This window comes from Trichoderma atroviride, chromosome 1 (assembly GCF_020647795.1).
Source record: "Trichoderma atroviride chromosome 1, complete sequence".
Lineage (NCBI taxonomy): Eukaryota > Fungi > Ascomycota > Sordariomycetes > Hypocreales > Hypocreaceae > Trichoderma > Trichoderma atroviride.
This window is the reverse complement of record NC_089400.1, coordinates 6,202,646-6,227,688: the sequence shown is the minus strand read 5'-3', so window position 1 is coordinate 6,227,688 and position 25,043 is coordinate 6,202,646. Positions and strand designations below refer to the sequence as shown.

At 51.0% G+C, this 25,043-nt stretch overlaps 7 protein-coding genes across 7 annotated transcripts; 2 read left to right on the top strand and 5 right to left on the bottom strand.

Annotated features, from left to right (window-relative positions):
- Positions 1-414: 414 nt before the first annotated feature.
- On the bottom strand, positions 415-2,675 carry TrAtP1_002250 (uncharacterized protein). Its single transcript, XM_014085240.2, has 3 exons — positions 2,261-2,675; positions 1,957-2,192; positions 415-1,654 (listed from the first exon to the last, which is right to left on the bottom strand). The coding sequence occupies exons 1-3, from the start codon at positions 2,291-2,293 to the stop codon at positions 739-741; spliced, it is 1,185 nt and encodes a 394-aa protein (XP_013940715.2). The 5' UTR covers positions 2,294-2,675; the 3' UTR covers positions 415-738.
- Positions 2,676-3,831: 1,156 nt separating this feature from the next.
- TrAtP1_002249 (uncharacterized protein) lies at positions 3,832-6,225 on the bottom strand (the record flags this gene model as incomplete). The annotated part of the gene is made up of 1 exon (XM_066111377.1): positions 3,832-6,225. The coding sequence occupies exon 1, from the start codon at positions 5,968-5,970 to the stop codon at positions 3,832-3,834; it is 2,139 nt and encodes a 712-aa protein (XP_065967451.1). The 5' UTR covers positions 5,971-6,225.
- Positions 6,226-10,410: 4,185 nt separating this feature from the next.
- Positions 10,411-10,749, top strand: TrAtP1_002248 (uncharacterized protein; the record flags this gene model as incomplete). The annotated part of the gene is made up of 1 exon (XM_066111376.1): positions 10,411-10,749. The coding sequence occupies one exon, from the start codon at positions 10,411-10,413 to the stop codon at positions 10,747-10,749; it is 339 nt and encodes a 112-aa protein (XP_065967450.1).
- Positions 10,750-11,957: 1,208 nt separating this feature from the next.
- On the top strand, positions 11,958-16,339 carry TrAtP1_002247 (uncharacterized protein). Its single transcript, XM_066111375.1, has 4 exons — positions 11,958-11,991; positions 12,090-12,534; positions 12,606-15,865; positions 15,932-16,339. The coding sequence occupies exons 3-4, from the start codon at positions 13,749-13,751 to the stop codon at positions 15,981-15,983; spliced, it is 2,169 nt and encodes a 722-aa protein (XP_065967449.1). The 5' UTR covers positions 11,958-11,991; positions 12,090-12,534; positions 12,606-13,748; the 3' UTR covers positions 15,984-16,339.
- Positions 16,340-18,287: 1,948 nt separating this feature from the next.
- On the bottom strand, positions 18,288-19,421 carry TrAtP1_002246 (uncharacterized protein; the record flags this gene model as incomplete). The annotated part of the gene is made up of 1 exon (XM_066111374.1): positions 18,288-19,421. One exon carries the CDS (start codon positions 19,419-19,421, stop codon positions 18,288-18,290), a length of 1,134 nt encoding a protein of 377 aa, XP_065967448.1.
- A 64-nt stretch (positions 19,422-19,485) lies between these two features.
- TrAtP1_002245 (uncharacterized protein) lies at positions 19,486-19,863 on the bottom strand (the record flags this gene model as incomplete). The annotated part of the gene is made up of 1 exon (XM_066111373.1): positions 19,486-19,863. One exon carries the CDS (start codon positions 19,861-19,863, stop codon positions 19,486-19,488), a length of 378 nt encoding a protein of 125 aa, XP_065967447.1.
- A 204-nt stretch (positions 19,864-20,067) lies between these two features.
- On the bottom strand, positions 20,068-24,593 carry TrAtP1_002244 (uncharacterized protein; the record flags this gene model as incomplete). The annotated part of the gene is made up of 3 exons (XM_066111372.1): positions 20,068-20,199; positions 22,774-22,839; positions 24,471-24,593. The coding sequence occupies 3 exons, from the start codon at positions 24,591-24,593 to the stop codon at positions 20,068-20,070; spliced, it is 321 nt and encodes a 106-aa protein (XP_065967446.1).
- Between the last annotated feature and the right edge of the window lie 450 nt (positions 24,594-25,043).

Here is a 25,043-nt window from a genome sequence, read left to right as displayed (position 1 = left end):
TATTCATTCAGACTTTGCTAGTTCGTTGTACCCCGCCCATCATGGCAACTGAAAATAGAAGTAGCTTTTTTAGAGTTTCAAACTTGCTTGCGTGGCAGCCATGCTTAAGTCACCTTTTGTCGCCAGCCACATCCCCATCCCCATCCCCATTCCCAGCCTTGCAGCCAGCCTTGCGGTACTTTGCAGCTCATTGCTTCCCTGTCTTCTTCTTTTTTCAGCCGAAACCCTGCTAACGCCACTACGTGATATTGTGAAGATGCGAGCTGCCGACAAGATTGGCACTGGACGCTGGTGACGATGAAGAAGAGAGCTAGTTGCTGCCTCAGGCATCAACGCTTTGCAAGTTGATAATCTTGTCTATGACTTCACATTCTAGTGGTGATGATATCGTGCATGAATTCATATGCAGCAAATATGTGGTGACGACTCTGGCCTTTTGGAGTGGATATGTCACTCTGTACATGTACACGGACCACCATCGACAAGACCTCATTTACGCGTGTTCAAACGATATATAGCCCCGTATTTTTTTCGAAAACAGGGATCAGATAATTTTCTTGATTTTTTTTTCCCCCAAGTAGATAGCCCTTTTGTCAAAAACACAAATGAAAAAAAAGAGTTGAAAAAAAAAAAAAAAAAAAGAGAAAACCCCCTCCTTTACCCACCATCCCTACTCCATCCATCCATGGCCCATATTACCCTCCAAGATACCCCTGAAAGACCCTCCTCAGCCCCCTACTACGACCTCTTGTTTCTAGTAGAACGCCTGGGTTTGAGCGTTGCGGGATGGCTGTCCTCCAAGGGGCTAGGGGGCTGCGAAGCAGCGGAAAGGGGCGTCGTAGGCTGGCTCTCCGTGCTGGTTTCAGGCTCGGCTTGATCGTCACCAAGGTCAGTTACGAGAGTTGTGGCAGTATTGGTGGTGTTGTCCTGGGCAGCTGCTGCTTTGCCCCCCTTCTTGGCGTGCGATTTAAGAACTTCTCTTACTATGCGCTTTCCCTCATCCATCTCGCCGTTACGCGATCCACAGGCCATGCACTTCCACATGCCGAGCTCGCTGAGGCTCTTGGTGCCGGGTGGGGCCTGGCCGTTGACCAGGCGACAGACTTGGCATATCAGGACGATGCGGTTCTTGGCGGCGGCTTCGTCCTCGCCGAGGAGGACGTCGAAGATGCGGTCGTACCAGTGAGGCTCTGCGGCGGCCTGAGGCGGCGGTGGCGGGAAGCCGTGGTGCTGGCTCTGGGCGGACTGGGGGCGAAGCAGGTGCTGGCCAATGGCGCTCGGCTCGTCGTTTGAAGTGACGCTTTGGGTCAGGGGGGTAACCGGCCTGCTGCTGGCGAAGGAGGCCGGTGAGAGATCACGCCGAGGGATGTTTGCAGTTGCTGGGGGTGGGATGTGAGTTCTTTCAGGCAGCGTGAATCCAGCCTGTTGCTGTTGCTGCGGAGCGTCTTCCTTGATCTTAATCTGGGGGTTGCCGTCTTTGCCTTGCGCACCACCATACTTTTCAAGGAGCTCAAGAGTAGACTCATACTTGGTTGCCTCTTTGAGCTTCTGGATGGTGTCCTGCCGCTCTTCTTGAAGGGCCTTTAGCTTTGCTTCGAGATTCTCAATCCGAAAGTTGTAGTAGCCTGTGATGACCACGCGCGTAGTGTAGATGCTAGGGTTTTGTGAGCTCAAGTGACATGCAAGTATGGGAAGGTGCTGTCCATTCAATCTGCATCCACCAACCCCTATTACTGTTTATATAGGTAGATATTGAGTGTGATTACATCAAGTCTTGCAGTTGCAAGGCCCAAATCAAGCAAGGCACAGAAGAAAGCGAGGTGACAGTGAGTGTGAGGGGTAAGAGTGAGACATGTGAAGGAAAAGTGTAGAGGGAAGAGATGAGAGGACAACCAGAGTAAGAGAAGGATGAGGCGCAGAGAGCAAGCAGAGAGACTTGAAAGGTCAACAACTCACAATACAGGACCTCCGGCCATGCCAGTCCAGTCCATGGGCCCCAGATTTGGATATCCAACAACCAGCAGCAGGACAATGACAGCAACCAGATAGGCAAAGGACGTATACAGCGTTCCCAGCACCTTGATCTTGCGGAACCGCAGACGAGTCCACTCAAGGCGAGATTGCGTGGTGGCAATCTTCTTGGAGAGGCCGGAGAGGGCCTTTTCGAAGGAAGCTGGAGAGGGGTCGCTTCTCTGCACAGCGCGCCGGAGAGGTTGCCAGATTAGCCAGATGTTTAGAGCCAGGGAGAAGAAGTGTTTACCTTCCAGGGCCAAAGCCAGCCCATGATGGGCATCTTGTTTTGATGTGAAGGAGATTCAAAAAAAAAAAAAAACACAGGAAAATGAAGAAAAGAAGAGAGAAGGAAAGAAAGGTAATGAGAGTAGGCTGACTACGTCGTATGAAATTATGCGCAGCTGTCAAACTTTGGGCAAAAAGGAACGAAAATGCAGGTGACGCAAAAAAAGAAGGACACGAAATGAGTTCCGTCACGAGGAAACAAGAAAAAAAGCCCGGCGCTCTTATGACGGCGCAGCCGCAGTGCAACACAGTTTTGTGATGCCAGATCGCAAAGTTTGTTTGCCGCTGCTTTTTTTGCCTCTTCCTTCTGTGTCGCCCAGCCTCGCCCAAAGAAAGCGTTTGAACGTTTGCCAGAGGAGAGAAGCAGAGGTTGGTTTAGCACGAAGCAAGGCACGAGACAGGCCAGAGAGACAGGTGATGCTACTTTGCAGCCTTAGCTCCTGGGGCGGGCATGAGCTTGTGGTGACTTCATTGGGCAGGTGGCCGGGGGTGGGGAGGGGTAAATTGAACTGAACTGACAAGCTGGGAGCTGCCCTTGCCCCTGTAGGACGGGCCTTTTTGCCTGTAGCAAACGGCAATTGCTTTGGGGCGGTTATAGGGGACCGAGGCGCTGTGGGTTAGCGGTTGGGTGAGGCTGCGCCACAGCGGCTGCATCGCGCACCTGCAGAAAAGCGACACCAGAAGCCGGGAGTTGTGGCCAGGAATTGCCGTGTCTGTTTGTTGGCATCAGCATCAGCATCAGATTTGGGTACCAAGGCAGCAGCAAGGATCTCGAATTTCAGACATGTTCATGCCTGAGAATTACATTAGATCTTGTGTCCATGTCAAGTTGTGAGCATTTGCGACCTGTGCGCAGCGAGATGGCATCAAGCAAACGCTGCGCTCTTTGAATCTTGCCGTCCATCCAAGTCACATATCCGCATTCTGCCGGCGATATTGCTTGTACAAACTACAACCCTTGAAACGCCATCCTTGTTTCAATCAACTCCCCATGCCAGGCACCGCCCGTTGGCCGATCGGCATCTCTGCCCACCCTCAACGCTAAAAAAAAAAATCAGGGACCATGACTGCGTCAGAATAGATCTTGCATAATCCATACGTATTTTTGGCTGGTGCAATGCACGATCTGGCATGTCACTGAGGGCGAATGTATCTTGTAAACTGAGAGCAAATGGTGGACAAGTACAAGTAGATGAAGACATTATACTGCTAGATCAATTCTTCTAGGTCTTCCTAGCCAGTAAAGCTCCAATTCTTTCTAATGCCAGATCTGTTGGTTCTGGATACAGGAATTGATCGTGACAAGGCATTCTGTCCAGCTTGTATATATCGCCCATAGTCCCAAGTTCAATATCTTTGTGATTCCCCGCATCCCATATCCCATATCTCGTGTATTCCCTGTATTCCGTATATCCCGTATTCCATATCCCGTATTCCATATCCCGCGTATCTCAATTGATTTCAACCTCGTCGAGGTGAGCCGAAAACAAGTGTTCGTCACCATCACCGTCACTACTAGCATAAGCACTAGCATCAGACATTGCCAACATCGGCAACCATATCATCCCCATCAACATCATCCCCATCAACATCATTCCCATCGACATCATTCCCATCGACATCAGCATCGTAGATATCCTCGCTAATATCAAAGTCACCAAATCCATTCTCGCCACCAGCAGCATTATTAGCTGTACCATTACCATCATCAACTCCAACGGCCTCATCAACATCACCATCACCATCACCATCAGCTTCCATATTCGTATTCGCAGCTCGATACTCGGGCACCGTCCCAAAGTGGTGGTTCCAACAACACTTGTGCGCTCTCCACACATGCGTGCCATCTTCGCACATCTGGCCCAGGCTGATGCATTCCGCACAGATTATGAGCCCGCCGGCGCACGTATCGCAGACATACGCCTGCTCCTCATGCACGCTGGATCGGCCGCAGATGCCACATTGGCATGCCGAATAGTCGTACTTGTACCGCGTGCGCTGGCCCGCAGGATCGCCCAGCCAGATTGGGATTCCCGCCTGCTGCGCATATCGCTTGAGGAACTTGACAAACTGCTTCTTCTTCGATCTCTGGGCCGAGGCAAAGAGCGTGGCGCCTAGGAAATCCCTTTCTTCAAAGTTTGCCAAGCCCGCTTCGATCAAAAGCTCTACTACGCGGCGGTGGCCGTTTCTGGCAGCGGCAAAGATTGGCGTTGTCCCATAACGGTCTCTGTGGTTGGCCATCTGCGTCATTGGGAGAAGCTTCTTGATGATGCCCACATGCCCTCGCATGGCGGCGTGGAAGAATGGCGAGCGGCCACAGTTGTCGAGATGATCCATGTCAAGCCCATGGACCTGCAGAAAGAGGTTCAAAAGCCGAAGCCCCCCAGAATGGGCTGCTCTGATGCTCGGAGTCCATCCGGCATGAGTCGTGGCCATGAGATTGGCGCCATGGCCCAGGAGGACCTTGCAGGCGTATAAATGGCGGCCGTCGGCGGCACAGACAAGAGCTGTCCATCCGGTCTCGCTCCTGGCTTCTATATCGGCGCCCTTGTCGATCAAGAGCTTTGCAACTTCGGCATGCCCACTATCCGAGGCCATCATGAGAGGAGTCCAGCCTGCGTTGGTGGTCATGTGGATATCAGCCCCATAGTGTATCAAGAGATTGGCAGCAGGATAATGGCCATTTGTTGCAGCCAGAGAGAGCGGAAACAGTCCACCTGCTGCCCTCACCGCAATGTTCGCCCCATGGTCAAGCAAAAGCTTGATTATGTAGAGATCACCATGGTCGGCAGCCATGCAAAGAGCAGTCCACTGGTTGGTGCACGACTGCTCAACGTCAACCCCCCTCTCGAGCAGGAGCTCGACCGTGTCGTGATGGCCCTTGTCGGCAGCGAGAGTCAGGGCAGTCCACCCCTGATACGCAGTATCTTCCGGGTTCGCCCCATGATCGAGGAGAGCCTGAACCGCGCTCGTGTGTCCCTCGTCGGCCGCCGAGTGCAGACAAGTCCAGCCAACGTTGTTCCTGACTTTGATATCGGCCCCCCTTCCGAGGAGGTAGTTGAGTATCTCTGTGTGACCATAGGCAGCGGCAGATCGCAGTGCCGACCAGCCAGTCTCGCTTTCGCACTCCATTGAAGCCCCGTAGCCGTCCAACAGGAGCTTTGCGACACCAAATCTTCCATGGCAACAGGCCAGGTTCACCGGCGACCAGCCGCCCCTGGTGAGCGACGAGATGTCGGCGCCGTGTTCCACCAACTGCTGGACAATGTGCGGGTGCCCGTAGCTGGCCGCAAGAGTCATGGGCGTCCATCCGTCTGTGTCTTCAGCCATTACATCGGCCCCAGGAGACGCCAACACCACCTCGGCCACTCGGCTGCTTCCACTGCACGAGACGACAAAAACGAGATAGCCGTGGTCTTGGAGACGGACGCCAGCTCGAATGGCCCTTTGGAATGTCTCAATCTTGTCTAGGTTGGCAGCCCACATCAGGCAAGAGCCTTTGCCGTTCTTTTCGTTGTCCCGGTACAAGTAGTCGCCGAGTAGCCTGTTGAGGCGTTGGCAGGCCCTTGCGAGAGCTGCAATGTCTCCAGCGCGAACGAGCAGAGTCCCAATCTGGATGAGGATCTCGTTGGGCATGTCGAGTAGCCCGGGTTTGGTCTTGTCCACTTCCATGATGACAATGGTCCGAGTCCGAAAGCGTTGGATAAGAGGAACGAAATCGAATGCAGCAACGCTTGTAATATAGAGGATTGATTTCTATAATAACAGCATACAATAACGGAGGAGAAGGAAGAAACCAGAGAAAAGAAACAGGTGGGAGAAGCGGCAGAAAATACTAGTAACAGGACGAACGCAAGGAAAGACAGAGATGCCCCTCTCTCACAAAAAGCTGAGTGCCCATGAGTAAGAACGTCGGTATTGGAAATTAAAAAAGAAAAGAAAAAAAAAAGCAATAAACTGGGACAAGGCTGTCGGTCAACAAGTGGCTGGCTGCAGCTGCATACCTTACCTACAAACACTTCAGCCTCAGCGCCAAGCTAGACGGTATCCCCAGGCCGTTGAGCCTATATCATTCGCTGCCATCGTGCATTGATACCTGGATAGGTAGGGAGACACAGCAGGTCCTAGCCGCGTCTGAAAGAGGGGGGTGTCCGCGTGGGAGACGTTGTTTGCGAGGACTAGTATTATGTGCGTATTTGCCCAAAGGGTGGGAGATTGGGCAATGGGCTTGCTGGGCAGTCATCGATGTCTTGGGGGTTTGAAACAGCGTCCAGAAATGAGTGCCCTTTCTTGCATGTTGCTTATATAGATGAGCGAATACTCGGGTAATTATATACTACTAGTACCTAGTCTACTGGGTAATATATATATAAGCAGAGAGATGTCGAGTTTCCCGGCTTACGGATACCTGCCAAGAAAGGCCTGGGAGGGCATTTAAACCAGGCCGGGATGTAAGTATAAATTGCAGTGACATTTGAGCTGCGCTGTAGCATTTGACTCCCAAGGTGGTCATGATCCTGCTGCCAATACTGCCCCTACCTATGCGTCTCTACTAAGGTAATGCATCCGAAGAACGTGCCCGACGCCGAAGATGCTTCCTGATAGTAGTACAACTACAGGTAATCAAAAGTAACACGGCACATGGCGTATACAGCCCAATGAATGGAGTACAAAGTACGCAACTGAAAAAGCAAAGTCTCGGGTAGGTGGCACCTTGTCTCAGAGCCCCGTAGTTTTGAATCCTCTGATTGGACAGGTCCAACTTCGGATACGATACCCCAGTTCCGTGGGACGGCAGGCGCATAAAAGCGGGGCCAGGATGCGACGGCGGTTGCTGGGAGGAGCGACACACGGTGCGGATATGACTCCCTCAAGCACACCATGTACTGTGTTTACACTGTATGCCTCTCAGCTGCAACCTCATGTACCCAATCAGCCAATCGCCAGATCTCGATGTACCTGAACTAGGTCCGTATCAGCCGTAGAGACGCTGGATATAATAAGAAACAGAACAAAAGCGTCTTGTATCTTGTCCGTCTTGGGAAAGCACCGTCCAAGCTCAACGGCTGCCCGCATATCCCTTGAACTCCCCAACCTGCTGACGAGGACAAACACAAACATCGTCAGAATTCGAAACACCAAGGACCCTGGCCTGCTGGTTATCATTGGCTTTGATGCCGCCTGTTTCTCCTCTCCGTTCTCGGTCAGACAGAATGTACCCTCTCTCCCTGCCTTTGTACATCAAGCCACTCTCTTTTGCGGTCAGTTTGTACGACATCCCACCCACGCAAGGCAGCCGGTGAAAAAGTCTGGACCAGCTGACTCTCTCCTGGTCTGGGATTTCCCCAGTTTGTCTATTGACACCCGAACTGTTCCGAACGTGCTGCCCGGATAGATGCCCAACCTTGGGGGAATTTTCAGGCTCCTCTGCATCAAGGATTTGCGCTGTCTGTCCTCTCATGCTCGAACAGCATATCAAGTAGCATGCAATGCACTCACAAAGTCCCTCCTGCATGCCTCTTCGTTCTCTCTTCCTCTGCGCCGTACGTGTAATAACGGAGGCCCCCCTCAAAAAAGGGTATCGAGCGAACGCGATGCCAAACACATCCATTACGCGTCTCTCCCAGTTCAGCCCAAGCAGTATCACAAGCCAAATTAGCCAGACAAGCCCTCCTCGGAGGCATCTGATCAAATCGGTGTCTTGTTTGCTCTCTATCCATGTCCATGTAGCAGTCGCTTAAGCAGACCGTCCTGCAAGTCGACCGGTGAGCCTGCTCGGCGACCAACCATGATCCACCTGCTTCCGCTGAGGCTGGTGATCCCTGTATCAGTAATGTGATTTTTGCGTTGACCGATTCGATTGGCCTGACTGAGTGTCTCGCTTTGCTGTCAGCTTAAATTGCTCTGCAGAGGCGTTCCGTTGACATCACGGTGCCCCTCACCGGTCTGGAGAGAAAGCTCCCTGTGCTCTCGTGGCTCTGGTCATCTTGTGTCTTGGCTGGTCTCGGTTGAATCATGATATCCACTTGAAAATGTGATGTGCCGTAATGTTGCTCATGACTCAGGGTACTACTGCACGGTGAGTCAGTAATCTACTTGCAGACTCCCTCCAGAGAAATCAGTATGCCTGTACTCTGTTCCACTATGGGCTGTAGTATCAACGAGAGGTAATTTCTTTGTCTATTTGACAAACGTTCTCATGGCGTCTTCGGATTAGCCCTTCCAGCCTTGCAGCACTAATGCAAGATTAAATCAATAGATTGCCCGGCTACGAGCAAAACCCTTGTAGGATCGAACCGGCAGGCAAACAAGCATCATGCCGTAATGTCCTGCTGACTCTCGTTGTGAGTTCAATAAGCTTCAAAGAAGAAAGCGCCCACTGCTTTTCTTTTGATTGATTATGCGATATATCATATTCTATTCCAGGTAGAGCAGATTCAAGAATTGTTCGGATTTCGGCGTGGCTTACCCAGCCAGCACAGCAGAGAGATTTGTTTGCTAGCCTCAGCTCCATCGCCACACTGTGCCTCAAGCCGGCAGAAAATAAATCGGCACCGTAGTAGCATGCTTGAATGTCCAGAGAAAAGTTTATTGGAGCCTATTAGAGCCAGAGGCAGAGCGTAGGGAGCACTCTGTCTCGCCAAGGCCCGTTGCCGTGTCAGCGGAAGTACCCAGATTTGAAAAACAGGTCCGAATTCTCGCAGGAATCTTGTGTCGGATATTTCGGAAGCTGGCGCAAACCCACAGGGTCGTATTTCCGATGCTCTCTGGATATGCCAAGGCAGCAGAAACCATTGTCGTGCTAGATTCGAAATGGTTGACCGGCTGGCAAGACAGGGGGAGGTGGTGGATATTTGTAGAAAATGTTGCTTATGGAACAGCGATAGACGGGCAGGGGTCGAAGAGAAAGAAACCATCATTGTTCCATATCGATTCGATAAACGGCTAATTTCGTGTGGAATGTTGGTGTTTGAGCGTGGGGAGACAATCTGCCCAAATCAGTTTGAATTAGCATATTGTCATCTATAAGATGGCATGATTGCAAGAAAAGGAATAGATTCACACAATACCAGAACGACTGATCTGAAAAATCCATTCCAGAGGCGCATTAGACGATACCTTACAACAGTATCTATAGAAGAGGCTCTTCTCCATCTCCTGGCTTCGTTCGCGAATTGGCTTAGGCAGGGTTTTTAGCAACTCTGGGCCTCTTGCGGACTGCTGGTTGATCAAACTGGCAGCACTTGGTGTTTATCCGATGCTAGACTTCGATTTATTGATTGTTGATTTTCGGACTTGGGCAATGTGAAAGTCGATGCTTGTGTTGTGGGAGGAAATGTCACAATCATTCGCTCCTAAGCCGCCGAGTTATCGATTAGAACTGTAGCCTGCACCGAAAACACGCAGCCGCCAGCGAATTACAAGCAAAGCAAGCCGTACACGAAGAGCAATTATCAGCCAATATATGCCATTATAGCCATCGATCGTCGATGGAGAACAAAGATTCAGCAGAGCTACTTCGGAATGTTTGCAACATCCAGGGTAGCATTTGGCAGGCTGTCACAGCGGGTCGGCCCGTGTGGGGGAGTCTGGTTCGATTATGGCGCTGAAGCTAACAAGCATCAATCCCGATCTGCGTTGGGACTGTCTTTGATGAAATTGATCGCCGTTTGATCGGTGGCCTGTACCGTTGATTGTAGAAAATCAAATTGATCAATGTAACACCTAAGAATGAACGGCAAAGTTTAGTCAATTCCAGCTCACTGTAATCTCAAGCTATCTGCTCTATAATATAGCGATAAACCAACAACAATAGCACATATATCCACTATAATCTAGTGAACTACCAGAGATGGACATGACTACAAAGTGGGCAAAGTGTATTGCAACCCACGATAGAAATTACACAGCGAAGCAATAGAAGTGATTAGGAAGACCAATTCCGTATTCTGACTTGACTGCTATCTCTTGATACTGAATTACCAACCCCACAGTGAAAACAGACCTAACAAACCCAAAGTCCCTTTGCTTAAAATTAATTTCCTTACTGCTCATTGTTGTATGTAAGAGTCATCGAGCAGGTGAAGTTCTTGGCCTGGAGAAACTCCCAAGATGCGGCATCCTCAGCCTTCGCCACCAATTGTTTTCCGGCTTTATCCCATGGTAGCCACCGGAATGACACCGGCCTTGCGGCTCGCCCTCTATTCGGCTCAGCCCCCTTCAAGTTCAAACAGTCGTTGCAACAAGACGGAATATCCAACCAGATCTCTCAGGATGACAACACCGTCGTCTCCTCCTGTCCTTCCAAGCCCCGAAGAGCGTGCGCTCTACTGCTACAACCTTTTCCTTGCTGCCACCCATGAGTCGCCGTATAGACCAGATAGTAGTCGAGTTCGAGAGGAGCTGAATAATACCCTGTCAGCAATTCGTACACCCAGGATCGAGGAATAAGACAGAAGAGACAAGGACTTACTAGCCACCTATTATACTAGCCCTGAAAATGAATGCTGCTCCAAACTCTCCCCCATGCCTCGCCTTCGAGGGCTTTTGATCGATCCAGTATTGCAGGCAAGTATTTGTGGTATCCTGGCTGAGCAATTGTTCAGTCCGACATACATGCCTCTCGTGCGAGAAAGCCAAAGGCTAGTCTCATGATCAGCAACATGCGAGATTGAAGAAAATGGAATCAACTTACCACCACCAGCTATCGGGTCAGGGAGCGAATACAAGCGGCATCTTGACATCTTTTAAGAAACAAACTAACCAAGATGCAGTCAGAATCACTGAGAAAATAGATAGATCTTCAACATCAACACATAATACCTACAATTGAAATACTCCAAAAGAACCTCCCATGTAGCAGAGGGTTAGGGCTCGGCCCTGGAAAAGGAGTCCAAGAAACGGCTACTATATCGATCGGATGTAGCAGCTAGGTTGATGCCTCCTTTGCGGAATGGAGAGGTAGTGACGATATATCTGATACAGGCCTCGTTTGGGTCTTGCGGCCGACCCCTTTGTGAATCCACCATGGGTGTTGTGGAAGAGGTCCTCGGCCGAATCCGCGTGGCGAATCTAAACTACACCGGTGCCGTTGAAGATGACTATGATGACATGAGACGAGAACAAAATAAACGTCGCCAGGAGAGGAGAACGTAATACTCACCAGAAATATTGGATTTGAAGTTTGCTGGAGGCTTCGCACGAGTAGTTGAGTTTGGTATGGCAGTAGGGGAGAGAATTGGATGGCTTGAGATTCAAGGAAAAAGAGAGAATATTGGAAAAGCTTGAAGGAAATGAGCTGGAATAAGCAATTGTTTTTCTTCTTGCAAGCAGATGTGATGGAGAGATGAGAAGCTCATTTGTTGAGGTGCGTTGCTCTTGCCCACTATCGGGGAAAGATAGGACGCCTACTTATTGTCAAGGCTTCTGTAGGGCAGCGCTAAGTGTAAGAGTGCTAGACTACAGTGATTCATCGCACTATAATTTAGTGACCCTCCGCTATATTTCCAGTGGTCTAGCCGCTGTAGTTCAGCGCCAGTCCCAAAAATTGCCCAATGCAGCTAGGCTGAACTGGATGTCACTTTCCCATCCCACTCCAGCCTTGTGCCTTGCCTTGATACGAAGCCTCGACGATTTACGCTTTTTAGCTTCACCATCATCTGGCAAGGTGGCCCCAACGCAACGATGTTCCAGGTAAGTGGCTTCCTCAGCTCGTGTGCACCCTCAAAAGGGAGAGAAGCAGCCGCAGAAGAGCATATCTCGCTAACTGGCTGTGACTTGCCCAATTGCAGCGAATCAAAGGAGCCATCGACCGCACCATCGCGGAGGAGCAAGCCCGCCAGCAGAAGGCGTTCGAGGCGAGCGCCCCCATGTCCAGATCTGCCTCGTCGACATCGCGAACAAACGAAGGCGGCGCAGGCAGACGGTCTCGTTCCAAGAACCCAGACTCTGACGCTGGAGGCTCTGCCATAAATCCTGATCCTGCCTTTTTCGAGGCAGCTTTTGTCATCGACGATGGCGACGAGCCTAGTCGAGCAGGAACTCCCAAGCCGCCTGTGCCTCCTGAGAAGGACACGCCGAACGGAGAATCTACTGGCCACGCTGAGGCTGCACAAAAATCAAACTCTGGTGGCGATGGCAAGGGCGAAGGAGCTGCCCATACGACCAAGCCGGTGCTGAGTCTGGAGCTCAAGCAGAAGCTTCGCAAGCTGGAGAAGCTTGAAGCCACTTATCCTGGTACGTGGTCTTTGATTTTTGAACGACAGATATTCACAAAGAGGGGGAGAGCTAACAGCGCCATGTTCTAGAACTTTTACGATCCTACCGCGTTGCTCATCGTCGTGCTACTGCCATCGAGCCTTTCGAGAAAGCGCTGCGCGAGAATACACCTCTGGCCACTATTGGCGACCCAGAGTCTTTGATCGAGTATCTCAACCAGCTGAAACTCAAGGAAAGCATGATAATGGAGGAACATAAGCAAATCTCTGTCGAGAAAGAAGAGCTCAAGAAGAAGAACGCGGAGCACGAGGAGAAGATTAAGAAGCTCCAGGCCGAAGTTGATACACTCAAAGCTGAAAAGCCAACCAAGGGTGACAACGAGAAATCTGGAGGAGATGATGGAGATTTCTTTTCCTATGATGACGAGGTCCCCAAGCTCCAAGCTGAAATTTCCAACAAGACGGAAGAAATCGAAACGCTCAAGGCTGAAGTGGATAGCCTGAAGCAAGAGCTCTCCAACGTCAAGAAGGAAGAGCAAGCTGAAGCACCTAAAGCTGAGGTTGACAGCTCCAAGCAGGACGCCTCTTCTGCCAAGCAAGATGAACAGATTGAGACGCTCAAAGCTGAAGTGGATGGCCTGAAAGAAGAGCTCTCTACTGCCAAGCAAGACAAAGAAGCCGAGTCTCTTAAAGCCGAGTCTCTCAAAACTGAAGTGGAAAACCTGAAGCAAGAGCTCTCCGACGTCAAGAAAGAAGAGCAAGCTGAAGCACCTGAAGCCGAGGTTGACAGCTCGAAGCAGGATGACTCTTCTGCCAAGCAAGATGAACAGATTGAGACGCTCAAAGCTGAGGTGGAAACCCTGAACCAGCAGCTCTCCACTGCTCGCGAAGAGAAACTAGACTTGATGAAGAGCATGGAGCATTACACCGAAGACATGACCAGGTTTAGCAAAGCCTGTGAAGCAAACGATGAACTCCAGAATCAACTATATGCCCGAAGCGGTGAAATGGCCAGCTTGGTCGACAGACTTGCCAATGGAGACAGCGCCTACAAGGAGCTGCAGGCCCAAGCCACTGACATGGCCAATCAACTTAGCAAAGCAGATGCGGCCAAGACGATTTCTACTGCCGTGATTGACGAGCTCAAAATAAGAATTGACTCGTTGAAGAAGGACAAGGAAGATCTCCAAGCCACGGTTGATAAGCTCGCCGATTTGGTTGAGGCTCAAGACAATGCACCCCCCCGCGCCTCCACCACCCCCAGGACCTCCTCCACCACAGGCTTCTGATTCTGTGGAGAAACCACCGCAAGCTTCTGATTCTCTGGAGGAACCACCACAAGCTTCTGATTCTGTGGAGGATCCGCCACAAGCTTCTGATTCTGTGGAGGATCCGCCGCAAGCTTCCGGCTCGCTGGAAGTTCCATCTAAAGCTAGGCGGTCGACGACGCGCACCGGCAAAAACAAGAAGAAAAACAAGAAGAAGAAGGGCCGCGGTGGCAGAGCTGCTAGTCCCGCTCCCTCCACTACCCGCTCCGCTACTCCCTCTGTAGCTGCAGACGAGACTGAAGATGACACGCCGACTAAGACTCCTGCCACTCCTACCACTCCTGCCACCTCCGCTCCTCCAGCTTCTGACGCTCCTGAAGCTGCCACAGATGCCCAAGGCCAAGATACTGCTGCCTTGGAGGCTCAAATCGCCCTGCTGAACCAGGAAATTGAGGTCAAAGACAAAGAGATTGATCGACTATCCAAACAGCGTAAGACTGAGGAGGATCTTCGCGAGGAGATTGAAACTCTGCAGGAAAACCTGATCAACATTGGCCAAGATCACGTCGAAGATAGGCAACGCATCAAGGAGTTCCAAGAGGAGAAGAAGAAGTTGACGACAGAGATTACCGCTTTGGAGAAGCAAGTTGCTGCCATGGGCTCCATAGCCAACGCCAGCTCGCAGGCGCAAGAGGAGCTGAAAACTCTCATCAAGGACTATCAAGATTTGAAGGAGAAGTTTGGTACTGTCAGTTCTGATCTTGAGGCGTCGCAGCAGCTGGCGCAAAGCCGCTTTAAGGAGGTGACTGAATTGCGCGAAGTTATGCAGAAGTTGCAGCCTGAGGTTAAGAGCTTACGCCAGGACTCTGCTGAGCTCAAGAAGGCCAAAGAGGAGCTTGCGGCCAAGGTCAAAGAATTCAAGGATTTGGAGAAGAAGGCAAAGGAACTGGAGCGGAATCTGGCCACTTCTCGACAAGAGGCGGCCGACCACGTCTCGGAGACCAAGACTCTCAAGGACAAGCTGGCAGCAGAGACTGAAGCAAAAACCCAGCTGGAGAATTCCCAGCGCGTGTCAGGGCGAGACCTTAGAAAGGCCGATGCCGAGAAGATTGAGCTGAGTGCCAAGTCGGAGAAGGTGGAGCGCGAGCTGCACAAGGTCCAAGAGGAGATCTCCAAGCTTAGACCGCGGGTGACGGATCTCGAGGACCAGGTGCACAAGCTGAAGCGCGAGAAGGCGGCGGCCCAGGAGGAGACTGAGTTCAAGGCCAAGCAGTATACCACGGCCCAGGGCCTGCTGAGCAGCATGCGCGACCAGGTGTCGGAGATGACGGTGCAGCTCAAGGAGTCGCAGTCCCAGGCACGATCCCTGGAAGAGGAGCTTGGCGAGGTGCAGCATCTGTTGCAGGAGCGCACCAGAGAGGGCGAGACAATGCGGCGGCTCCTTGCAGACGTGGACCAGCAGGCCGAGACCAAGATCCGGGACATGCGCAACCGAATGGAGGCGGCAATTGCCGAGCGGGAGCGCCTCGAGGACGAGTCCAGCACCACGATGCGCAAGAACGCAAAGGCAGTCGGAGAGCTCAAGTCTCGAGTGCGAGAACTCGAAGGGGAGGTTAAGGACCTTCGCAGCGAGCGTGAGGGAGTCGAGCAGCGCGAGCGGACCCTGCGCCGCCGCAACCAGGAGCTTGAATCAGTCGAGAGCAGAAGCGAGACGGAGGCTGCAGATTTGCGAACCACAATCTCGTCGCTGCGGTCTGCCTTGGACGCCTCTGAGCAGCAGGTCCGAGACGGGGAGAGGCTCAAGACGTCCCTGCGCAAGGACTACGAATCGCTGCAGCTCATGTACGATAAGATGTCCAAGGAGCTCAAGGCGATCCAGGCCAAGGCCACGGCCACGGCCACACCAACGAGCGGCACGACGTCTCGCACGTCGATAGATTCGACTCGCACCTCGTCTGTCAGCGGCGAACTGTCTGAAGTGCTGTACCTCAAGACGATTCTGCTGCAGTTCCTGGAGCAAAAGGACAACAGACTGAGGGCGCAGCTGGTGCCCGTCTTGGGCAAGCTCCTCAAGTTTGACAAGTAAGTATTCACTAATCCTTGGTTACATCTACGTATTCTCTTGGCTAACCAGTGTTCTTCTTATAGGGCTGATGAGAAGAAGTGGCTCGCTGCGGTTCAACATATCGAAGTTCGTTAGAAAAAAAGCCATTTGAGCGTGTACGATAAAGAGGGGTATGGATGGATGTTCCAAGACGGGATGCATATTGTCGTTTTAATCAACTTCGTATTGTACCAATATTGCTTTACAAGGTATATAGTCAGGCACGGCTAGAAGATTACGTTTTTCGTTTATTTTCCATCTGCCAATTAGCCTAGATGGATTATGTTAATGGATGATCGAAAGGGGAAAAGGTTTGAAGGGGAGGCGGTGGTATTATTTGATTTCTGATGGACGAGGACATTACTAGGTAGATCCATAGGTACGGTACATTACATTTGCTAGTATCGAAATAGTGCGATAGTTTACAGATTATCGATACATTTGAACCGCTACACCCAACGATCCCGTCTCAAAAAACGCCAATCTAACTTATCAACCGATAGACAGATCGATCCCAATCTGTTCCATCAAACTAGCCTCGAAAAAGTTTTTTTTTTTTTGTTTCTTTGTCCGTCTCCATCCTCGGCCCGTCCCCTAGACCTAGTACAAACGCGGGATTATACGCCTCTGGTGCTGGTCTCTTTCTCGTCATCTCCACCATACCATGCCAAAAATATAAAAAAAAAAAAAAAAAAACTAAGCAAAATATTTTTTTTAAAAAATAAATATGCCGTCCTTCTGTCCACTCAGAACTCGTCTTAGACCCCCAATCCTTGTCCAATCTTGCTGCAGCCCGATACACACACACACGGCCTGCGAGATTTAAGATTGTACAAGTAAGAGCGATGAATTTTTTTTTCTCACCCGCCCCCGAGATGAAACCTTGACCTTGTGTTTCTTTTTTTAAACCTTGGATGCTAGTACTACTAGATGCGCCCCTCTTCATCTTGCAGGACCCGTTGAGATCCCGCTGCAGGTCTGGAGATTGCGATTCAGATCTGGCAAGATCGGATCGTATTGTCTGGTAGGGCTGAGAGCCACTCCCAAGGCGGCAAGAGTCTTGAAGCCGCTTACTGTCTGATACTACGGTGTGGGAGGATGATGGAGATTGCGTATTACAAGTCACATGGTCGTTCTGATTTGCAATTGATACTGATTGTCTTGATTCGCACCGATAAACATAACCCTAAGACTATTATGATTCCAACCACCCTGTGAAACAAGTACTAGCAATGCTGCATGCAGACCATAGCTAAATGATCTCCATAGCAAAAAAAGCATCTCGTACCGTGTTTAGTTTCGCCATGAAACCTTCAACAGAGCCTTGCATAAAGTCGGGGGAGGCAGTCGATCGTGTCGTAGCCTGCCTCGCAAGAAAAGAAGAAGCCCTGTAAAAAAACAGCAAATGTATGCCTCCCTCCGTCCCTCCAGCTAAATCGATTCGGCTGTGCTCGTCCACGGGTTTTACCATCTAGGCAATCCCCATCGTCTTCCAATCTTCCGCACACCGAGAGTGGTATAGTTGAATGCAGGAAACAAAGAAAAAAAAAGATTCAAAGTGGGGAGAAAAGATATTCAACGCCGTGCACGTATGCATAGGACTCTCGTCCCTGATCTCATCCTAAATCCATGTCCCTAAGCGAGGCTAAAAAAACAAACAAAAATAAGAAAAAACCAAACTCATTGTCGTATCAAAGGGGTAGAGGGAATTTCTGGAGAGAAAGGTTCAAGGAAATAAAAAAATCGGGTTAAATAAACAAGCAGTAGCCTCCCATACCTAGTGAATCAAGAGATAAATACTCAAACGACAAAGGAAATCGTGTATGGGGCGGCGCCAACAGGCTGGCGCATTCGCCCACTGGGTATCATGGAAAAAAATCCCCCAAATGCTTGGTGTATGTGTACTATCCTCGTGCTAAAAACAATGCAAAACCAATTCCCTAATCCAGTAAGATACCATTTGTATCGTGTAAAGTAAAGGAAAACATCAAAAGGTTGATGGGAGTGGAAAAAGAGTAGTAGCTTCAAATGTGCATGGGCTGCGTTTGTATACGACGACCTGCAAATTCATCGTCTAGGACGAGGAATTCGCACGGCCGACAAATATACAGAGCTGCCAGAGCAAACGATTTTGAGCGATAAGGAAACAGTAGAAAGAGGTAATTGGGGGAAGGAAATTAAAAAAAGAAAAAGAAGAAGAAAACGCGCGAGTACGAGATTGTAAGCAGTCGTAGCTCTAACTAAAGCAGTTGAACCGTTCGTTCCATTGAATTCATTTCGATAGACGTCGTAAAAAAGTCATGTAGCGAAAATAAGAGCGGAATAATTGGCGTTAACAGGGACATGAGATTTGGATGAGTAGGAGGAGGACGAGAGTCAGGCGGCTAAGCAATAAGAGACTCAGCGGGTGGTGGATTCGATCTTGACGTCCTTGAATGGGACCATCCAGTGAGGCTCGAGCCAGCCAGCATTGTGGAAGACAGTCCAGAGTCTGGAAGCCTTGTTGACGTCGATCTTGCAGGCCTGCTGGGCATCAGTCTTGCGGAACTCCTTGCCGTTCTGGAAGCGCTCGAGACGTCGCATAAACATGCGTCGCTTGCTGGTGAGGTACGTGGCACAGTCCAGACGAAGGCCGCTGGCAAGATTGAGCTCGGCAGGGTGCAGCAGCTTGCGGTTGGGGTCGTTGCTGAGGTCGATGGGCTGGCCCTTCCACTCTGGCTTGAGCTGGGACGCAGCACGATCCGAAAGAGAAGCAAGAGGCGGGCAGAAGTCCTGGAGCATCTGGAAGTTCTTGTCCTCGCGGCTGGGAGCAACGATGCGGCGAGATGGCTCCGGCGTAGCACTAGGACGGCGGCGGCCAGCAGTAGATCGAGCAACAGCAAGGGTCGAAACCAAAGCGCTGGAAGCAGCAGTTGCAGCAGGGTTGGGAACACCGCTGGAGCGAATTGGTCGCGGAGCCTGTGGCTTGGAGACCCGGCTGGTGACTCGATCAAGGACTCGATCAGCGCGCTGAGATCGGGCTGGCTTGGCTGCAATTGGCTTGGCCGGCTGGATAGCAGGCAGACGACGAGCTCCAATGGCGGCATCGCGATCGGCCTTGAGATAGGCTCGCTCGTTTTTCAGCCACGCTCTGGGGTTGCTGTTGAAGTTCTTCAAGACCTGCGACTTGATGGAGATCATCAGGTTGTAGTCCTCACGGCGTGGAGGCGGGACAACGGTGAAGATGTTGGCGGTGGACTTGAGGGCTCGGACATGGTCATCGACGATTTGCATGTGAGTGTCTTCATCCTCGACAGGTGCAAACAATGGCGGCTGAGGCAGGCCCGATGGCGACGCCTCATCAATTGGGTACAGAACGGGATCCTGGATGGTCGAGCTCTGCGGCGTGCTTGGAGTGTTGTCGGCGTTGCTGGCATTGCTGGAGGCATACTTGGTGTAAGGCGAGATGGGCGGCGACATGGGCAGCGGCAGCTTGTCAGACACCGAGGCAGCGCGGCCGCTGTTTGCCGACATGGTGGCGAGGACCGAAGTCATTTCATTGAGCGTCTTTGAATCCTGACGACGGGCCTTGACCTGGTTAAAAGTCTCGAGCAGGTTCTCAGGGGGGGGACATGAGATTGCTAATGTCCAGCCGGTTGCTGGCCTTGGGCACCGGGGCAGCCTTTGTTGCTGGCTGGGCGACAGCGGCCGAGTCGCTGTGGGGGAAATTGGCGGCCATTGTGCGAGATTCAATGGCCGATTGGCGGTTATTATTGAACAAGGCGTGAATAGGAGAAGGGGCCAGGGTGGAGAGTTGAACTCTGGGCTGCGACTGAGATTGTGAATGAGAAGAGAGAGATGGGTGACGATGCAGAGAATCAGAAGCAACCGACTTCTGAGACGCGGCAGCTGATGCGTTGAGGATCTTGTCGAAGTGAGTGGAAGCTTGCTGGGCGGCGCGGAAACGTGCGTGGCTTGCGGCGGGTTTGTCAGCCATTCCTAGATGGCGATGACCCGTCTGACGTGGTTTGGGCCGGTGGCAAAGGCCGTATCGACGCAGGCAACACAGTGGGTCGGCTGGAACAGATTTGGATTTGATGTCAAATCAGTTCACACAGCCCTTTCGGAATTTAGCGTTGCGAGCCGGAGATAGAAGCGTCGAGCTTGGCTTTGTGGTTTGTGCAAAGTCCGCCTCTGACAGCTAGTGTGGAGATGGAATGTGTAGTTGATTGGTGATGGTGGTGATTGATGGTGGTGGTGAGCAAAGGAGAAAGAAGAGGAAGAAGAGAAGCCAGGTTGTGAGAGACTCTTTGGGCTTATATCTGCTGTCACTCTGGCGACGGCAAGTTAGTAAAGATTGGGAAGGCGAATTGAGTTGAACACAATAGATGAATGGGTGGATGAATGGAACAGGCAGGTTCCATTCAAGCAATGCGTGCTGTGGCGCTGGGGATAGAATTCACCTTTTGTGGCAGGCTTCGCTTCGTCAAACGATAATCCAGGCCCTCACTCAAGGAATTGGAAAGATCCGTTGGATGAGGAAGGAAGAAGGGTGGTGATGTTCGCCAAAGGGATCGGCAAAAGGCTCCCGATTGCTCTGGTCCTGGATAAATTGAGCGTTGCGGACGATGCAATTGGCAAGATTGACTGTGCAAGAGCAACGATCAACTGGATCTGTCCCCGGCAGAAGCTGCAGGTACAGACTCGGTGGCTAGGAGGGTTTACAAGGTGAGGCGAAGCTGAAGACGAAATCTTCGGCGGGCTTGCGGATTGTGTTTGGTTTGTGTTTGAGTTGCGTCCAGAGACAAGGGAGGCAGTAGTTATAGAAGAATGAAAAAGAAAAAACCTGGCGGTCCGATTCCTGGGGCGATGATTCTTTGGCGGCGGTTTTTTTCACTTTGCGACGTTATGGTTATCTCTTGCTCATGAACTTTGCTCCGTGGAAGAAGTAGACTTTGGCTTGTTTGCACGGGACCCAGTGGGCGATTCAGCCAGAAGCCACAAGTCAAATGGGAAGTAGACAAACGGCCAAAAGGTCCAAAATCACTCGGTGCTTCTGCCTCCTTGGAGAAGCGAGAGAAGCAGTGAATCACTGTTGATACCCGACGAGGAGGAAGCGTCCTGGTATTAAAAAGCCGTGATGTGGCGGCCGGCGAGACCCTGATGCAGATGCAGGCACCACAGAAGCGCCCACGCCCCCCCGCAGGGGAAGGAGCTTAGAGCAGCATTAGCAGTTAGCAGAAGAGCGAGCGGGAACATCGAGGGGGGGTGGGTGTATAAGCGGCATGGGATGGCGGATTTGCTGAGGAATAGCTTTGGGGACTTTGGCGATGCTAGTCCTGATGGAGTAGTGCCTGTGACTGACTGGGTTTCTGGCTGAGCTCGACTGACTAGCCAGGAAGAGAAGGGTGTGTGGATATGAGATAGCGGTATCAGACAAGAGAACGCTGCCTGTCTGTTGCTTGTGCTGTTGCTTGTGAGTACATTAGGTGCTGTACTGTAGACTGTAGGCTTCATATTTGCTGCCTTCGCGCAAGCTGAGTCTTGTGCTTTGGTGGCGCTGCTGCTAGTTGCCTCAAAGTATCTTCACCGTTTTTGATCCGCGGATAGCGCCATTATTCCACTTGTGTGAACCTACACGTATACGTACATACGCACACATATACGCACTCACGTACCCGTGTTTCTCCTCAGCAGCGGGATAGGTATCGACGCATCAGCGCAGAATCTACACGCAAAAGCGACACAGGCAGCGGCTCAACAAATAGGCGGGCCGTGATTGGGAGGACGCGCTGCGGTCAGGCTACACACCATGTTTCTTCCTGTATCGTTTTTTTTTTTTTTCTTTTTTTATGATACGGAGGAAGAAGGAGGCAGTGATGCCAGAACAGGGGGGGAGCGAAAGAGAAACGGGGCGTGTGGGTAGACAAACAATCAATCATTGTACCTATTTTCATCTGTATGGATGAGTCTTGCGGGAATGCTGAAACATGGAGCCCTTCGTATCAGAGAGATGACCGCCATTTTCCCTCACTCTCGCTTCACATCAATCCGTCATGACGTTTTCTATTCATGCTCATGCTCCCAAGTAGCGGTGGGAAGACAATAGCTACCTAATGATCAATTGATATTGACAGACTAAAATAAAAGGAAAAGGGTAAAAAAAAAAGGACCTGCGTCTTTTCGCTCTTCTGCGAGGTACCACCCGGGAACCGCCGCGATCTCCGTTGTGCCCATTACTGCACATGTGTAAGTGCATGTATGTACGTGACTGCATAAAAAGGGCCTTGCAACAACGTGGTTGGGCTTGCTATAAAAAGTTACGCCCCCAAATGCAAAAGGGAATCAAGTTGCATCATCGACGGACGAGAGAAAATGCAGACATGGGTTCCACGGCCGGGGATTCTTTAGTGGCATCGACTAATGTATGGAGTACCCTGACTCTGGGTGGCGTCCTGCAGGGCCGCGCGTGTAGCATGTACGGCTGGCCATGGCCCGAATCCCGTCTTTGGAGGCGTCCCGGTGACTTCATTGCCCGGGAGTCTAGAGGCGAATGAATTCTGTGGTAAGGCTTAGCAGCGAGGCAATTGGGAATTGGCCCAATTGGAAGCGAATTGATGCCTATCGACTGGCTGGCGTTGGGCAGTCAAGACGCGTCATGTTTTCGATCGTGTAACACTGGCTGCCTGTCAATGAGGCAGACGCAGATGAAGAAGCAAAAAAGCCCAATGTTTGTATGATGCTACAATCAAAGTACTGCGAGCAATCGACAGAAGATGGAAGCAGGTCACCAGTACTTGCATGCATGCCGCCATCCACCCTCCAGAAAAGGTATCTCGGGACCTCAAACAACATCAAAATGGCAGCTTCTTTCTTCTGCACGGAGAGTTTCATTCTCTTCACGCACGCACTTGAGCTTTGTTGCTACGCCCACTCCCCTCTCCATCTCACTCGGGACCCAGTCATGTGCGGCCTTCAGGCGGTCATCAGGCACACCGGACAAGGCCAAAGGGGTGGGCTGAGGGTTGATTTGATTTTCCGCCTACCCCCCCCCCCCCTCTTCTGGGCTTGACGGAATCCAGGAAGGATAGTGGCTTTTTTTCCCTTGAATTGATCTAGATGCTGTACAGAGGGAATCAATCGTTGTACGACATTTGCGATCAGCATGCAAAAGTTGAAATCACGGTTACTCTACAGTCGCCAATTGCGAATGGCGTTTGCACTAGAAACTTGAAGAAAATGAAGGCGGCAATTGGCGCTTCTTCTTCTTCCCTTTTTACCAAAAAGGACTTACAGCTGCAATCAATTAAAACTAGGCGTTGTGCTCGGCGGCTGTTAGTGGTGAGAGAGGGACCCTTATAGCGCCTCCTCCGGAAGCTTCACCGCAAGAGAGGCGCAAAACCAAACCAGCCCTAACGTTTCTGCAAATCTTTTTTTTTTTTTTCAACTCAATATACAGGGGAACGAGCTGCCAAAGACGTAAAGAAAATAGTCAAATGAAGCTAAGAGCGGAGAGAAAGAGGGTCAATTGACGACATGCGCAACATGATTTCGCGCAGAAATCACATGGCGTGGGAGCATCTCTGGAGATGGACTTTTTGTCTCTCATTCGCCCTGTTTTAGTGGGTGTGGTTGTCATATGGCCGGCGGCTAGAGCGTCGCGAGAAGAGAAATCAGAGAAGAAACCCAAGTAAAAGAGAACTACCATGTACAGTACAGAGTAGTGCCGAGAAAGCGTTGCCCCGTCGTCATGAACAGATTGTATCATAATCGCCTGATGAATGACTGGTAAAGCTACAATGGACGGAAATTCTTGCCCGCGCTCTGCGGTTCTACAAGCTTTCAGTAAAGCCCTGCAAACTGATCCAGGTCAGTGTGTAAGTCGCCCTATAGCAATCTGTCCGTGTTTGAAGCGGTGGCAGAGAAATCAAACTTGAATTCGGGTCTGCAAATTCATGTCCATGCCCCTAGAGAAAAAAATCAATTGCACTAGCAATGCTGCCCAATGTCGAAAGAAAAAGAAAAAGAAAGAAAGAAAGAAAGAAAGAAACCGAACTTGCAAGCCCGCCGGTTGACTAACAATTAGAAAGAACGAACTTGGTGATGGGGCCTGATTGATAATAGACTAAACGCCGATAGAGGGGCAACTTTTGGCGATTACGGGCGATAGCAAGCGATAAAAAAAGTACCAGCAAGAAAGGAGGGGCAATTGGGTTTATCACCCCTCATCGATAAGGGCCTTTTTTTTCTTGGGCGTACAAGGAAGAAGTGTTGCACCAATATTCATTTTCGGTCGATCTGGACCCGGCTGGTAGGATTTTAGGAACGGAGGCAGAAGAGGGGGGGACGGTTTGGGGCCTGTTTCGGTTAATTGGCCGCGAGGAGTTGACGGAAGAGAACATGAAGAGAACGTGAAGATGGCAGCAGGGACAAGAAAGCTGCAATTACTCTCGCAATTGCTTCGCTCGCAATCAAGCGAATAGTTGCAAAGCAGACGCAAAGCACCAGCAGTAGAAACTGTAGAACGACATCGCTGGCGGCAGTGGCGCAATCAGCCGCTGGCCTCGCTCAGCTCAGCTCTTCTGCGTGCACTACTGTCCCTACTTGCAGCGCCTCTGGTGATGATGAACTGGTGGGCAGGCCGGTGGGGTGACTGACTGGCTGGCTTGCCTCGACTAGGCTGTTTGATGAATTGATGTATTGATTGACTTGACGGAATGCGGCCATGGTGGTGGAAAGGGGGGTGTGTCCGTGGCAAGGCCCGGAAAAGAAATCAAATATCAGAAATAGATAAATTGAAATAAATCAAATCAAATACCTGCTAGCAAAAAGGCATCAATCAGCACCGGCAAGAAAGGCCAGTCCTGCGCAAGGATTCCCAAATGGCAGGGCTCCCCCTCGTTAGCTGGACGGACGGACTCGAGACTGACTCTCTGACCGTGACAAACCGCAGACAAAAGAAGCCAAAAACTTGACCAACAAGAGCCAAAACCCCTGGTCGGGACCCCCTCTCGGTCAAGTTTTGGTGCCTGATGCCCAACGAGCCGGACTACCTATTCTGGGCAGCGACTAGCCGGGCAGCCCAATCGCAAGAGGCATGTCGTTTGAAACAGTCATTGCTGCCGTTGTGTGTATTAGCGTGGACGTGGACATTGGTTTCTGTACGCTGTGCTCTCT